This window comes from Euprymna scolopes, chromosome 28, assembly GCF_053919585.1.
Source record: "Euprymna scolopes isolate OS-2025 chromosome 28, ASM5391958v1, whole genome shotgun sequence".
NCBI classification, from domain to species: domain Eukaryota; kingdom Metazoa; phylum Mollusca; class Cephalopoda; order Sepiida; family Sepiolidae; genus Euprymna; species Euprymna scolopes.
The window spans coordinates 64,406,468-64,424,409 of NC_136509.1; the positions used below are offsets into that span (position 1 = coordinate 64,406,468).

The following is a 17,942-nucleotide window of genomic DNA, read 5'->3' on the forward strand; positions in this document are numbered from 1 at the left end:
AGTTAGCCAATCAGCTTTCTAGTTTCAACCACATCCTTCCTAATCAGCCAATAAGAAGGAACTTACAGGACAAAGGCCCAGTTGACCTCCGGTGGCCCGCTCTTTTGTGTGTGCTATTTTATGCGGAGAGCATAGATATCTGGTGTCCTGACCTAATTTAAATCTAGATTTATTTTTTGTTGCTAGTTTATATATATATGCATATATATATATATATATATATATATATATATATATATATATATATATATATATGGGTGTGTGGGTGTGGGTGTGTGTGTGATAGTTTATGTTATATGTATGTTTATTTATTTATTTTTTTATTTGTTTATTTTCTATTGCTATTGCTAGTTTTAAAATTATTTTGTATCTCTATACTAGGGTAAATTTTATCCTGTGAACACAGTTGTTCGCTATTTCTCACCAACAGTTTAATAAATGTTGGGGCTCTTAAAGGTATAGGATAACAAATTGTTCATGGAGGCATAATCTATATGGATTGTCTAGGTCTCTAAATGTGCTTGTTTGTCTTACTATTTTCCACTCGACTACCGGCGAACGTCCGCTTTCCATGAGTTCCCAGTATTTGTTTGCTAGAATTGTTTTAATTCGGTGTTTTTTATTATTGAATGTACTTTTGTGGTCATAATATCGAGTTTTGAAATCTAAGGAAGTCATACCTACGTAATATTTCTTGTTATTCAGGTTTTCGTTCGCAGATATTATGCCCTGGTAAATTATGCTTTTGGTTAGACATTTATTTTGAAGTGGGCAAAGTGTGCGGTATCTACAGTTGTATTTATCTTGTTCGTTATTAGTATGTTTATTTTTATTTCTAGTATGGTTGTCGTTGTCTGGAGTTCGTTTATTATTATTATTATTATTATTATTATTATTATTATTATTATTATTGTTATTATTGTTATTGTTATTATTATTATTATTATTATTATTATTATTATTATTATTTCTATTAGTTACATATGTGTCCTTTGTGTTAGTTTTATTTTTGTCATGGTGTCCGCTTTTTATTGTTTATTTTTTGTTGATTTCATTGCTTTTATTTAATATTTTGTTATTATGTGCTTTAATTATCATTTCTAAATTTTCGCAACAGCTGTAGGATAACTTTAGGCTATTTTTATTGAAAATTTTGTTGACGGGGATTGGTTGCGCGAAAGTGCTTTTCGATAAGATCTAGACATTTCTTGCCAAGCTTTGTTTCTAACATTTGATTGTATGGCGCCATATACCAGATTATATTTCTTTTTCTTATATTTTATTTTATTTTATTATATATTTATTGGTGTTTTGTTGCTTATATTTGATATCAATATTTTTGTATCCACTATTTTTTAGGGCTGCTTCATAGATATTGGTGAACATGTTAAATTAGAAACTAAAAAGCTGGTCGGCTAACTAAAACCTCAATAGAAGGTGCGTATATAAAAACGCGAGACAACCACAAAATTCTCGTATAAGCCTGATAAATCTTAGCGTGGATATAATGCGGAATATTCTGTATAGCTTAATCGCCATATATATTTTATAACTTACTACCTAGCTCTACCTATGTATTGAGAACTGTTGAAGTAAATACTTAAAGTTTACGCACAAATTCATACTTTCATATATTAATGTATGTGATTAAAAGAAGTATATATATATATATATATATATATATATATATATCATACTAGCAAAGGTACCCGTCGTTGACTGGGTTCTAAAAACAGCCTACAGAAAATCGACTCTGATTTATGAAAGTATGATAGGTTATGAAAAGGAAGGGTTGTAAAGAGATAGCTTCGAATTTGGGGATATCAAAGCCAAAGCAAAATATGATGAAAGTAAAAATAAAATAGATAAACCACATAATTTATTATACCATACCTGCTGACACTGAAACACTTATCACAGTATTCTGTGGATCTATATTAAAAAAACTTGTTAAACTTTGTGACATATTTCCATTCTATGGAGGTCAGGCGCGAACGAACACCCCATAACTTTATTATACCATATTTCTTCAAACTGAAACATAATTATCAAAGTATACTTACGCAGATAGATATGAAAAGTCTTTATTAAAGTTTGTGTCTATTTCCATTCTATGGAGGCCAGGCGCGAACGTAGACCCCACAATTTTATTATACCGTCCCTATTTAAGTTAAAACATACTTATCAAAATACTCTTATGTACATCTATATCAAAAACACTTATAAACATTTTTTTTTATTTTTTTTTTTATTTCCACACTTTCTGGACCAGGTGCGAACGCAGACCCCACAATTTTAATGAACCACCGTTCTGCCAGATCAGATATACCCATTTCTGTGTCTCGATATCTCTTCTATCATTATATGTGTGGTTAGAAGCAAGAAAGACAAGTCTTACCGTGGGTGCTCAGCGAGTAAGTTCAGGTGAAGAAAAGGAAGAACAAACATGGCAGACAGCATTTTTATTTCTTCCGTTCTCGCGTAATCTCGTGTGTGCGTGAAGGTGGAAACTATAAAACGATGTTCATTTCTCGGTGCTGGGAGATTATTCCCGATCAGGCAGGAGAGAAGGCAACGAGAGTAGAGACATAGGTCTGTAGCGATAATCTTTCTTGAACATTCCGTTTGTGTATTTGAGGTGACCCCCCCCCATTATACTTCAAGCTATTTCGGCGATGGCCAACGCAGGCTTAAGCAACATGATTAAGCCTTTTAATGGCGACGGTGATGTGGTGGCGTGGCTTAAAAAAGTGGACCTTGTAGCAGGGATTTAGAGGCTGGATGATGTGGCCACATTAATACCACTGTTTCTAGAAGGGGGCGCACTGGCCCTCTATTTGGAGCTCAGCGAGCGGGAACAGGGGATGCGGACACCATCAAGGGTCGACTGATCGAAGCTTTTGAAGAGGGGCCTTTCGAGGCCTTTAATAAGTTGAAAGAGAAGAGGTGGACTGTTGAATCTGTTGATGTCTACGCGAATGAGATAAGGAGATTTGTTGAGTTGTCGGGCATCAGGGGACACGCCACGAGTCACGTAGTCAAGATGTTTCGTTACCGGGTTCCCGGAAGAGATATCGAAAAGGTTGCAGCAGGTTCCGAGAGTGGAGACGCTGGATGTGAGTGAGCTGCTTAAAACTGAAAAAATCTTGGTGAGCACCCAGCCCACGGAGCCTGGAGGAACGACAGCAACGGTACAGCAGGATAGGGCAGGAATCTGCCGAACCCGAGGATCGCATGCTTCGAATGCGGGGGACCACACATGAGAAGAGACTGCAGGAAGTTCTTGCAATGGACAGTGTGTTACAAATGCAATCGGAGAGGCCATTTAGCAGAAAAATGCACAAGTTCGGGAAACTGGCGAGGGGAGGCCGACGCGCAGCGGCCGCCCCAATTCGAGAATAGTGGCGCACCCGCAGCAGATGCCTAAACAGAAGATTGCGGTGGAAGGACGGGAAGTTATGGCCCTGATCGACACTGGCTGCACCACTACCATGGTGCACATTACCCTGGTCGGAAGATGGAAAGGGAAGGGTGAAGTAGTGGCATTCGATGGGTCGCGAGTGAAGTGTCGTGGGAGGAAGACCGTCACTATTGATATTGCTGAACGTCGGATGAGGGTCCATGCAATTGTCACTGATGGCCTGGTGCCTGACGTCCAAGCCATCATTGGAATGGATGTTATATGCCGCCTTGGCGGTGTTACCATCACATGTAACAACGTGAGGTTCGGACTAGCTGAGTGCGCGGTGACGGAGCAAGCCCCAAGAGGGATCAACAAGACCGGGGAGGAAAGAAAATTGTCGACCAAAGATCAGGACTTCCGAGCCGAATTCGACGGAGAGCGGTGGACGGTGGAGTGGGCATGGAAACATCAAGCGCCATCGCTGACAAACAGGGTGGCGTGCTACACAAATTCGCTTAGAGGAGGTGCGAGAAAGGAGTTGGAGCAAGAAGTCGACCGATGGATTGAGGAGGGGATACTGATGCCTTGGACGGATGACGTGGAGTCGGGCATTTTGCCGTTGATGGCCGTTCTGAAAACAACTAAAGGGAAAGTAAGACCGGTCCTGGATTTCCGAGAGCTGAACAGCCATGTTAAGTGCCATACGGGAGGCGACACCGTAGATGTGTGCAGTGAGACCAGTAGGGAATGGAGGCAGATGAATGGCGCATCTACGTTGGTAGATCTAAAATCTGTCTATTTGTAACTCCATGTTGCTAAGGAGCTCTGGAAATATCAGTTAGTCAAGTACAAAGGCAAAACCTACTGCCTTACGCGAGTAGGGTTCGGGTTAAATTAGACACCCAAGATTATGTCAGCTATCCTCAGGAAGATTCTGAAGACAATGGGAAAGGGAGATGGGGTAGTGAGCTCATACATAGACGACATTCTGGTGAATGAGACTATGGTAACTGCCAAGGAGGTGGAGGCTCATTTGAAGAGGTTCGGTTTGGTCGTCAAAGAGATGGAAAAATTAGACGGAGGGGCTGCTTTGGGCCAAAAACTGAAACGAGGTGCGTCAGATAGAAACTATAAAACGATGTTCATTTCTCGGTGCTGGGGGATTATTCTCAATCAAGCAGGAGAGAAGGCAACGAGAGTAGAGACAGAGGTCTGTAGCGATAATCTTTCTTGAACATTCCGTTTGTGTATTTGAGGTGAACCCTCCCCCCCATTATACTTCAATATATCAGTTTTTTAAAATAGTCAACCATATAGGAGCCTATTCGTGACCAGACACACATACACACATACACACACACACAGACATTCAGCTTTACATTATGGATTATAATATAGGTAGGTGTAAAATATATCTGCCATGGTAGGTTATATGTAAACAATATGTGTGATAAAACTCTCGGGAAGAATATAGATCAAGTGAATTATTATTTATTTAATCATATGTATTAATGAGTTGTGACTCTCGATAGTGTTTACTGAGAGTAGGGGATTTTGAGTAGAGATATCGGAAATTTAACTTTGCTGCTTGTCGGGTTTGACGGAGGTATTTACGTAGAGAAGTTACAAGGGAGTGTAGTTCGTCAGAGCATCTACCATTAAAATACTTGTAAAACAGTCGGGGGATGCAACATTTCGTCGGAGGGACAGAGGTTGAAGCTTGAATGACAGTTCAGAACCTATCAGGTAAACGACTCTTTCATGAACCCTGTCCAGGAGTGAGAGACTAGTAGCAGATGCACCAGCCCACATGTGACAACAATACTCCATACATAGGTGAATGGTGACTTTATAGAGGTACCGGATGCTTTCAGGCGTAAGTAACTTTCTAGCACGGTAGAGAGAGTGCTCACGTTCTTCGCAACAGCCTTGGCAATGTATCTGTTCCAATTCATTTTTCCTGTGAATATTAAGTCGAGGGGGTTGAAAGAAGTAATTTCAGCTAATGTATCTTTAGCCATATCTATTGGTTGTTAAGGAGGTTTCTCATCATGATTGAAGGAAACAAGTTTAGTTTTGACAGTATTGAATGTGGCCATCCATTTTTGTCCTCGTTCCACTACTAATTGGGGGTCTTCCTCTAATGGTTCTGCCATTGTCTTAGATATGTATTCATTCGTTCTATCCTTGTGCCTGTTACAGTGCCATCAGCAAATATACCATCGCAGACACAATTTTATCAAGAAGGTCATTTATGAATATTAGGAGTAATAAAGGTCCAAAGACCAACCCCTGAGGTACACCCGCATTCATACCATAATGTTTAAATGTACGACCGTCGAGGACAACCTGTAGTCTTCTCTTATTTAAGAAGAATTTAATTATGTTAAGTATTCGTCCAGTCATACCGTATGCTCCTATTTTCCTAAAAGACCATCCTGCCATACCCTGTCAAAAGTCTTAGATATATATAGGGCTACTGCCCTCCCCTCTCCTGCTTTGTCTAGTGTATGGTACATAAGTTCATAGATTACAGTTAGCATATCTGCTGCAGAACGTTCTTGCCTAAATCTATATTATTGGTCAGTCAGAAGTTTAGCAACTGTAAGGTGATGGACTAGAGCTTGATTAATTATGGACTCAAATCTTTTGGCGAAGAGAGAGAGGAAGCTAATGGGTCAGTTCTTTTGATAATTTAATGGGTCAGTTCTTTCGATAATTTAATGGGTCAGTTCTTTCGCCAGAATTCTTGTAAACTGGTACCGATTTTTTCCAGCAGTCAAGAAAGCAAGATTCGTTGAGACTTTTTTGTTAAGTTTGGAGAGGACTGGAGCAATCTCAGTGGAGCATTTTTTTTAAATAGTACAGCTAGATTTTTTATGATAACATGCACCTGAGAAAGGGTGATTTTCAGATCATCAGGTGTGGTGTCAGTCCGCAAAGGAAAATTAGGGAGGGAGTGGTTTGCTGGGTCCAATATAGAGTTTGAGGCAAACTGATTAGCAAGTATGCCGTGCAAACAACCTCATGATTATTGGATAATGGGGGAATTGTTGATTGTCTATTACTTCCTACACTGTTGTAGATTTTCCAGAGATCACGTTCCTAATTTCTACGCTTCGATGCGTTTTCTGGTGGTTTCGGTGTCGCTATTTCTTTATTACAATTACTTCTAGCTTCTATGAACTTTTTTATGTCTGAACTGAACTTATGTCAGATAAATCTACGGTATGCATGCTGCCTTTAAGCAATGGCAGCTGCACAAATCGAAGTAAAACATTGCGGAGAGTGGAATTTGCTATAGAGCTTCTGTGTGGGAACGTGCTTCAACTGCCACTTTGAAGCATTCAGTGGTTTCATATGCACTCTGTTATGGAGGAAGAGAAAAAATGTTTACCCATGAGGCATCTCCGATGAGATCCCTCATGGTTTCCCAATCAGCCTTCTTATAATACCTTGTCATTTTGAGTAATGGCTCTACAGCTTTCGATCGAGAATTTAGGGCGATTATACCATTCAACCAGCATGATCAGCAGTGGGCTATGGGTATTCGTTATACGATCATCAAGAACTGTGATCAGAAATAGGTCTAGAAGTAAGGCTTGTTGGTCTTGCTGGTCTGGGAAATGTGTTCGAAACGTAACCGTCTGTGATGGGGAATGGGATTTAGAGAATGCTACCAGCTGCGGCTGTGTGAGTAGAGAAACCAAACCAATTAGTACGGTGGACATTAAAGTCACCAAATACATGTACTTGCGTTCTAGTATCAAGGGAGAGTGCTGTATGTATGATGTCAAAAACTTTGTCGATTAGAGTACAGTCCTGAGTCAAGGGAGAGCCGTAGAGAAAATATTAGAAGCTAACGCTGTGTTCCTATTTACAATGCCTCCCCACGGGACCGAGTTAGATACCAGGGTCGTTTTTTTAACGTGGAGAAAAGGAACAAAAATAAAAATTGCCTCAGTCGTGAAGGATTTCTCCTCCACTGACAGAGAACAAGAAATTTAAGTGCAGCGTCTGAAGAACAGATACTACACTTTGATCTTGTCCCGATGTGTTACAGATTAAGTCTAAAGCACGTAAAAGCCTGGTCGCCTAATTCTAGTTTTGATTCTCTAGTCAAAGGGAGTGGTTTTCGAATATAGTCTCCAAGTCTGTGCATATGTCTGTCTGAGTCCTTACGGCAAAGTAGAAGATAATCAGGCATGTTAAAGAGGTTACAGTGGGTGTAGGAGTGTAGGTTAGTTTCACTTAGAACCAGGATATACGGGCTGTTTACTAGAAAAAATGATTCAACACCATCTAAATTAGTAGCAAGGCCGTGGATGTTCGTGAAAGCAAGCCTCAAGGAAAATTGGTTTTGTTTGAGTTTATGCCTGGTTTGATCATAATTTTTGACTGAACTGCCATTTTATTTTATTTAAGAGTTTCAGTTTCACGATGAGAGGTGCTGGACAAAGAAAAATGTTATAATTATCTCTACGAATAATCCATAGTTATATATAAGTGGATACCAACGTGTTATGAATATAATTGGAACACAGTTCGGAACTGAAGCAAAAGAGGATTAGATAGTTGAAGTGTTTAAAAGACACAGTAGCTAAGTAAAGATGAGGAATAAAATAATGAGAGAGGAGCAGGGGGAAGTATATTTGCTAAAAGCCAGGGTAAGGGGGCGATGGATCTTAAAGTTTTGGCCGGACCACTTATTTGGAGGGGGTTAATTTTCGAGAGGTTCGGTGTGGCCGCTTATATTGAGGTTATAATTCATGGGAAGTACTTGTGAAAATTCTCTGCTGTATGATATTTCAAAGAAAAACTTGGAGTAGCTGGGGTTAGAATTTCTGTGTGGTTATTTAAAGGCAGTGGTTAGCAAACTCTTTGTTCATTAATGGTGAGTACTTAATTAGGGAGTACTACTCCATAGAATTTGTTTAGCTCATTCTATATTAAATCTTTGTAAGTTTAGTAATTAAGTTTGTAATAATTTTTAGTTTTATCAGCACAAAAAGTTCTGTTTTAGTTTTAATCTTACGTATGAAGTCATCTATTTTTTTAACTATTACATTGGGGTGTTTGTTATACTTCTTGAATTTTATTTTATTTTTTTTATTATTATTAGTCGCTTTCAAAGTCCTCTGTGTGCTCATTAAAAATGGAAAAGAGGTTGATTTTAAACCGTAACATTCGTTTTCCTGCTTTTTCAGTTGGAATATACTAATCAGTGGGAGGGAGATGTTGGGTTACTGAGGGGTGAGGGATCTACCAGGATAATAATAACTTTGGCTTGCTTTAAACTGAGGTTAATATGGTGGTAGGCTTTCCATTTTACATTAATTACAAATTTATTAATTGCTGCTATTAGTTTAGATATATAAACTTTTCGAGAGGCGGTGGGGATGTTTTTAGACAAGAGGGGTGTATTCCTTATTGAACTTACCTAGATAAGTCAAATGCAGCTCCACCTCAAGGGAGCTTATTATATATGGGGAAGTTAAAAGACTAAGAATAAGATCGAATATTTAAGAGGAGATTTATCGGGATAATGCAGAGCTAAACAAATTGTTTTTAGCTTATATAGATTATCGATTTGACATATCAAAAGCCTTCGACAAGGTATGGCATAAGGTTCTACTTGAGAAAATTTCCAGCTACGGTATAACTGGAAATGTTTTCTCAATCATTAAATCATTTCTCTCCGATAGGCTCATAAGAGTAGTAGTAGATGGACAAAAATCAGAGGCCTGCAATATAAATGCTGGAGTCCCTCAGGGGTCAATCCTAGGCCCAACTCTCTTCCTGATCTACATCAATGACCTCCCTAAACACATACTTAAATCATTCGTTGACATCTATGCTGATGACACGACCATCTACGGCAACACATCAAAGGCTGTAAATGACAAAGTTCTCTCTGATTCTCTCTCCTCTGATCTCGAGCGCGTGGTTCAGTGGGGGAAGATGTGGCTGGTGACCTTTAATGCATCCAAAACCAAACTCCTATCCTTACATCATCAACGCTCTGACCCCCATCTGGCATCAATTGTGATGGATGGCTCTCGTCTGGGTGAGGCCCCGTGTTTTGACAAGCTTCTGGGTTTGACCTTTACTCCTGATCTGAAATGGAACACACATCAAGTATGTTGCCTAGGTCGCTGGAAAGATAGTCGGATCCTTCTACCGCTCCAGAAGATATCTCACTACTGATGCAATTCTCTATCTATATAAAAGCCAAGTACGTCCAAGGATGGAATACTGTTGCCATATCTGGGCAGGAGCTGCAATAACAGCCTATCCTGCATTGACAGAGTACAAAATAGACTTCGTGGCTTAGTGGGGGATGTCCTTTTCTCTACCCTGCAACCTCTCTCCCATAGAAGAGACGTTGCGAGCCTATCCTTGTTTTATCGTTATTTCCATGACAGGTGCTCGTCTGAACTCCAATCTCTGGCCCCCCTCGCCAATCTTTCACGAAAAACACCCGTCTAGCCGAATCCACTGTGAAAAATTTCCACCAGTCTTTATCTGTGCCTAAATCAAAACGTGGATTCTATGAACAAAGCTTCTTTCTTAGAACTGCACGCCTGCGGAACTCTGTTCCGTCGGCCTGCTTCCCACCGGACTACAACTTTGATGTCTTCAAGTCCAATGTTAACAAATTCCTAATGAACCGCCCCTTAAGTAAACACTTCATCAAATCTCCACACTAACGTAATGTGCTTGCAATAACCCTTATCTCTGAGAGGCTTCCGGGCCTTGATAATGTACAATAAGAGGAGAGGGGTGAATGAACTGGAATTGGATGACCTGGTCCTATGACGCAAGTCGCTTTATGGGTTAGACGTTGAATAGAGCAAAGTTCGGATGAACTTAAGCCTTGACCGACAAAAAATGAAACCCGGGAATATGATGACGTAATTCGGCCGCAAGTAAGACCAAATGCAAACATCAACAGGGTCAGAATGTGGGTCCATTACGTAAATTGATTAACGGGAAGATTCATAAAAAGCGATCGTAAACAAGTCAAGAGAGTCAGAGATAGAGTGTGACAGCAAAGAGAAGGATAGACGACGCTCAACTGCCTGTCACGGTCGCAACCACACCCTTCCCGTCACACTCTCCTTCACCGCCGCATGATGTGTATATGTTGTTATTAAATAAATTAAATTGTTTTATAACAAAGCGTCCTGTTATTTATAGATAGATGAACAGCGGTGATTCCATTCACTAGACGACTTACAACAACATATGCATATATGCACAAACGAACTATCTCTCTATCTATCGAGATATTCAAAAATCTCGGATAGTTAGAATATAGATGGTGCTAACAAAATAGACGTCACGGCCATATCACCCAGTATATAACATATATACGATTTTGTACCGTGATCAATTTTTATTCCACAAGAATAAAATTAAAAAAAAAAAAAGAGGAACCACAAAAACGAACAATACCACGAATACAACGAAAAAAGGGTACTTTAAAAAAAAAACAAAAAAAAACAAAAAAAAAACAAAACAAAAAGTTATTACCACGGACAGATTATTAAAAAAAAAAGCAACAACAAAAGAAACTCCCAAAATCAAGAAATCAAGACTCTCAAATTAAAAAAAATAGGGTAGGAAAAAGAAAGAAAAAAAAATGAACAAAATACAAACGAGGTAAGTCGAATTCGATTCTTTCTTTGCTTGTTTCTGCTCGAAAGTTATATATATATATATACATATATACATTAAAAAAGAATAATACATTTCAATCTTTCGGTAAAGAGAAAGAAAAAGAAAAGAAAGAAATTCGTGATTGTTTGACAAAATTATTCAAGCAGAAAAAAAAATAATAATTTTTGTTTTTTTTTCAGTTTGGTCTTTTAAATTGTACTTTTGTTTTCTAGACTGACGTTGTGTTTGTTGTTGTTTTGGTTAAGTTGAAAACAAAAAAAAAAGATGGAACAGCAAATCTTTTCAAATTTCGTGCAGGGCTTAACCATGGAACTTAGGAACGCGGTGGGGGCCATCTCAAAAACTTTACGAGGTGAGTCCCTTCTAAAGAATATAAGAACTTTAGAAAATAGAAGAGACGGTGGATATAGGGTGTGGTTGCAAGAAATAGAAAAATATTTTAGAATAGCCGGTGCTGGGGACGAAGAAAAATGTCAGGCAGCATTATTGACTACTAGGGGCCAGGTTGGACTCTTCATTAACGGATTAATGGCAAATAATGAAGGGTTAACTTGGCTAGAATTGAAACGGGCCTTAGAAGATTATTATGGAATAGTCGCAAATCCTAACAAGAAACTAATAGAATTAGCTAATATAAGACAAGGTAGAGACGAAAGTGTTCAAGACTATATGCAGAGAATAGTGAGACTAGCAGAAGGAGCATATAGTGCTATGGATGCAAGTAATGAATTAGTAATAAAACAAGTTCTAGGTTTTTTTATAGAAGGCCTCAGAGATAAGGATGTGAAAATGGCCGTTATGAGGGATGAACCTACGGATCTCCATGCAGCTTATGAGAAAGCTTTAGCAGAAGTAAGATGGAGAATTCGGCTCAACGCAAACCGTGAATACGATGATGAACCCATGGAGGTGTGTCATGCGAGACGACAGGTTAGAGTCGAAGCTGTAGGTCCATCAAAATTCCCAAAACAAGATAGGTGGAAAAGATTAGAGAATAGGGGGCATGTATATAAGACTAGAGAAAAGGAAAAAACTAGACAGGGTATAAGGTGTTTCAATTGTGGTAAGGTGGGCCACATATGGAGAGATTGCAGAGACCGTAGGCAGGGAAACGGAGGCGCACCGTTCGTACAACGCCCGACGGACGGAGCGAAGGTATACCGACGCATGTAATCGGTAACATGGGCGCTGCAAATTCCGTTTCTATTAGAATAGATAGAAATAGACTTAGGGCTTTAGTAGATACAGGCGCAGAAGTTTCTGTCATAAAAAGTAGCGTTTTTAAAACACTTATACACAGACCTGAGCTACATAGTAAATCAATGAATTTAAGGACAGCTAATGGGTCCCCATTAATTGTAGAAGGCATCGCCCGATTAAGGATAATGATAGGAAGTCAATTCATCCACCATGATTTCGTTGTGGCGAAAAACCTCAATAGAAATATAATACTAGGCCGGAACTGGCTTAGGAAAAATGGGGTGAGGATGTACTTTGACTTAGGGGCGATAAAAATAGGAAATGAATATATAGCGTTAGAAGAAGATGCTCATATCTCAGCTATAGTAAGACTGGGGGAAAAATAACATTAAAACCCCAGCACTTGCATACGTGCACAGCTCATGCGGGTATTAAAAACGGTCAAGGGCTAGAGTATGAGGCGGAACAAATAGATAGAGGATTTCTTAGTGATCTTAGTGGTATTTCAGTAGCAAATACCGTAGTAAAAATTATAGGATCAAAAAGTTTTCCGCTTTTAATAATGAATAACACCAACCAGACGGTTACTTTAAGAAGAGGGTGTAAGATAGCTAGGTGTAGAGCGGCTGGTAAAATAATGGAAATTACCATGCCAAAGAAACATAAAGATAAGATCTCTGAAGAAAACTTGAAAGGGATAAAAGTGCCAGAAGAATTCAAGTTAGAGATCAATAAGGTGCTTAAGCGGAATAAGGACTTGTTCGTTACGGGAGATAAGAACTTGGGCAGTACCGATACGGTAGAGATGCGTATTGATACTGGAGCGCATGATCCCATACGGAAATGCCCGTACCGGACACCGGTTAAGCAAAGAAAAGAAGTAGAGTCTGCAATAGGGGAAATGATGCAGGCTGGAGTAATCGAAAGATCAAACAGCCCGTGGAGTTTTCCGATAGTTTTAGTAGAGAAGAAAGACGGAACTAAAAGGTTCTGTGTAGATTTTAGGGCACTAAATAAAATAACGAAGACGTATGCCCGAGCGTTACCAGTTATTGATGATATTTTAGCCTCGCTTGGGTCGGCAAAGTACTTCTCAAAGTTAGATTTGAAGTCAGGGTACTGGCAGGTTAAATTGAATGAGAACGATAAGGAAAAAACTGCATTCACCTGCCACAAGGGGTTGTTTCATTTTAATGTAATGCCGTTCGGACTTGCGAACGCCCCCGGGGTCTTCCAGGAATTGATGTCCGTAGTATTACAAGGGCAGGAAGAATTCGCTTTACCGTATTTGGATGACATTTTAATATTCTCCAATACAAAGGAAGACCATATAAAACATATAGATAAGGTCTTAGGTAGTTTGCGCAAACACAATCTTAGGTTAAAAGCAACAAAGTGTGAGCTTTTTTAATAAAGAAATACAGTATCTGGGGGTCAAAGTTAGTGAGAGGGGTATACAGCCAGACATGGATAAAGTCAAGTCTATAAAAATGATTTCGACTCCAACCACTGTAAAGCAAGTAAGAGCTTTCATTGGTATGACATCGTACTATCGGCGATTTATAAAAAAATTTTCCGATATCGCCGAGCCGTTAATCCGATTAACGAGGAAGCATGCACGATTTTATTGGGACGATGCATGTCAGTCTGCCTTTGATAGCCTAAAACCGAAGCTTGCAGATATGGTAACACTGGCTTATCCCGATCCGGATAAGGACTACCGACTGTATACGGATGCCTCTGATCATTCGATTGGGGCATGTTTATCACAAATGGTCTATGATCCAAAGGAGGGTAAAGAGGTAGAAAAACCTATTTACTTCTTATCCCACAAGTTGAGTAATACTCAAACCAGATGGTCAACAATAGAAAAAGAGGCATATGCGATACACTATGCCCTGAATAAATTAAAGTATTATTTGCATAGTGCTACGTTCACCATCTATACAGACCATAGACCATTGGAGTATTTATTAAACTCACCAATTTAAAATAGGAAAATACAGACGTGAGCTTTAAGTATGGCTGGCTATAATTGCACCATACGGCACCTGAAGGGAAAGACAACGTCTGTGCGGATCTCTTGTCACGCGCTGTAGATTCGAGCCAGGACAAGTATGATCCCCCTGTAGAAATAGACAGTAGGAATTATACGGTGAGTGCAATAAACTCAAATCATTTTGAGCCAAAAGATTTTGCATCACATAAGGATGCTGAAGACTTATCGGTAACACACGAGCGTCCTACATTATCGGGTTTAGATGTAAGTAAGGAACAGGAAGTAGATAGGGAGATTGTAGATTTAAAGATGCGAATGAAAAACGGTAGAGCGTCCAAGATGGAACGAAAAAAGTACATAATAATGGACGATGTAGTATATTACTTGTCGCAACCCGACGACGAACCGATAATAAGGTTATATATACCGTCGCATCTAAGAGAAAGGGTGTTAGTTCAATACCATGATGACAATGGTCACATGGGCGTGGAAAAACGTTTCACGCTATTAAGCAAAATATTTCTGGCCTGGTTTATTTAAACAAATAAACGAATACATAGGTAAATGTATTCCGTGCCAAACCAGAAATTTGAGGAAACAACAACTTCAAATGCAGGAGTGCGATTTGCCTCCTTTTCCTTTCGCTAAACTAGCGTTAGATGTTTCCGGGCCTTACCCAAAAACTCTATCAGGCAACCAATACATAGTGACTTTTATAGATATGTACAGTGGTTGGCCGGAGGCTTTTGCGGTTCCGAATAAGAAAGCAGAAACAGTGGTGCATCTATTGATTGACGAGATTTTTCCCAGATTCGGGCACCACTGCAGCTTTTAACGGATAATGGGCCTGAGAACATAAATAAAATAATGAAAAAGGCATTAGAGGACCTCAACGTGCATCATGTGACCACATCGTTCTATCACCCCCAGAGTAACGGCAAAGTTGAAAGGTTCCATAGAACAATGCGTGACGTCCTAGCGAAGAAAATAGGGGACAATGAACAGTCGTGGGATATATACATGAATCAGATGTTAGCGGCTGTCAGGTTCCATGTAAGCGAAACGATGAAATTTTCACCCTATTATTTACTCTACAATAGAGATGTTGTTCTGCCGTTGGACAATATTCTAAGACCCCGTAGAGTATACTATGGGGATGAAAATTATGAAATCGCTCTACAGGAAATGCATCGAACCTTCACTTTAGTAAGGAGTAATATAAAAAATGCTAGGAAAAAATGATAGATAGATCTAAGAAGAAAACAAAAGCCGTCGAATTTAAGGTTGGTGGTTTGGTGTATTATAAAAACCACCAAAAGCGAGGAAAACTAGATGTACGATGGAAACCGTATTACGTAGTGATAGAAAAGACTGGGCCGGTTTCATATAGAATTAAGGATCAATTAACGGGCTCTGTAACGAAGGCGCATGCAGAACATCTCAGAGCAGCGTCTATCGAGGAGTGGGAGATTCCCACTACAGAGAGGCCGTTAAGAAAAGCTGCATTGCCTGTTCCAAAGGAATCTAGTGATTCAGACAGCAAATCAGCCACAGACGAAGCTAATTATGCAATGCAGAGGAGTCGTCATCAACGCGAGGGGTCGCATGAGGAATCTGACGTACCGTTGATGGAACGAAAGATCGTGACACGGAGCATGACGGCGGGACGTGAAACCAATATAAATGAAATCAGCTGCCCGTATCCGTCGTATGCAGTGCACGAGAGTAGAAATAGGGACCAACCTCTCGTAAATAGAGTTAGTACGAGGTTTGGTAGCGGGGAGGAAGAACAGGAGAGAGGGAATTGTTTAGGGTGGGTTAGAAAAATACTCTGTTTGTAAATAGATTAAGTAAACTGTGAACACCGTCCTATTCAATAAAAGGAAAAAATAAAAGATCCCTTATCTCCACGGTTAAAGCAACTGACGTCTTAGGGAAAGATAGAGCTGCTTCTCATTTCAAAAAAGTCATAGGAATGTAAAGTTAAAACTTATGTAATTTGAGCAGAAGCAAGCATAGTCTATCGGACGTCGGCTGCCTCAATGTCAATTTGTAAAATTGGGATGAAAATACCACCTTTGTTATTTGAAATGAAACAAAAACATACATTGAGAGAGACCCCGAGAAAAGAAATGAAAAAAATGTGTGTGTGCGCGCGCGCGTAATAATGGATTTGTTTTAATAATATTAAATTATGTCCACAAAGAAGAAAATATATATATAGAAAAATAAATAACTCAAATGCATTAACGATAGTGGACAAGAAAAAAAAATGATTTATTGTGGAACAGAAAAAGACGTCATTGAAAAAAGAACAATAAATATAAAAAACGAGAAATATGCATGCAATCTAGAATTAAACAAAAATTATTATATATATATATATATATATATATATATATATATATATATATATAAATTTGGTGGTATTGGAGGAGTGTACAATAAGAGGAGAGGGGTGAATGAACTGGAATTGGATGACCTGGTCCTATGACGCAAGTCGCTTTATGGGTCAGACGTTGAATGGAGCAAAGTTCGGATGAACTTAAACCCTGACCGACAAAAAATGAAACCCGGGAATATGATGACGTAATTCGGCCGCAAGTAAGACCAAATGCAAACATCAACGGGGTCAGAATGTGGGTCCATTACGTAAATTGATTAACGGGAAGATTCATAAAAAGCGATCATAAACAAGTCAAGAGAGTCAGAGATAGAGTGTGACAGCAGAGAGAAGGATAGACGACGCTCAACTGCCTGTCACGGTCGCAACCACACCCTTCCCGTCACACTCTCCTTCACCGCCGTATGATGTGTATATGTTGTTATTAAATAAATTAAATTGTTTTATAACAAAGCGTCCTGTTATCTATAGATAGATGAACAGCGGTGATTCCATTCACTAGACGAGTTACAACAACACATGCATATATGCACAAACGAACTATCTCTCTATCTATCGAGATATTCAAAAATCTCGGATAGTTAGAATATAGATGGTGCTAACAAAATAGACGTCACGGCCATATCAACCAGTATATAACAATAAGTGGTGATCACTGTGTAAAAAAAAAATTATCAATTAAATTGTTTTGAACTTATATAGATTATCAATTAAATAAGAATATAATAATATAGAATATATACTAATGTATATAGAGTTATTCATTTATCCAATAAAGATGGTACATTAATTAGGGGTGTAGAGTAAGTTAGAACTCTTTATACCATGTTATTTCGAAGTCTAATGCTTTTCATCAGAAAGGATGGGGAAGTGCTAGGTAATATACTAGGGATGCGACACGTAACGATAGTTTCAATAGGATTGAAATAATTGTGCACCGAGAGATAAAAAAAAAATGAAACTGTTTGGGGTTGGGAGAACTACAGTGATTTCTGTGATATAGGAGAAATATACCTTTTTTATCTAATGAAGGCACGTGTAAAGCATATCTGCCATGGTGGGTTTAATATATGTGAGCAATATGTGTGATAAAACTCTCGGAAAGAATATAAGGAAAGTGTATTAAATAATTTTAGTTATTTTATCATAGGTATAAATGGGTTGTAACTATGGAAAGGGTTTACTTAAAATACTATGATATAAAAGTTCTCACTTACCCTACACCCCATTATTAATGTTTCATCCTTAGTGAA

General features: G+C 38.9%; 1 protein-coding gene across 1 annotated transcript; it reads left to right on the forward strand.

The window, feature by feature from the left end:
- The first annotated feature begins 11,392 nt into the window (after nucleotides 1-11,392).
- Nucleotides 11,393-12,259, forward strand: LOC145249408 (paraneoplastic antigen Ma3 homolog). The gene has a single exon (XM_080110963.1). The coding sequence runs from the start codon at nucleotides 11,393-11,395 to the stop codon at nucleotides 12,257-12,259; it is 867 nt and encodes a 288-aa protein (XP_079967089.1).
- Nucleotides 12,260-17,942: the final 5,683 nt, after the last annotated feature.

Excerpts from the sequence above, each read along its gene's own strand:
- LOC145249408 (XM_080110963.1), top strand. The coding sequence starts at position 11,393 with ATGGAACTTAGGAACGCGGTGGGGGCCATCTCAAAAACTTTACGAGGT.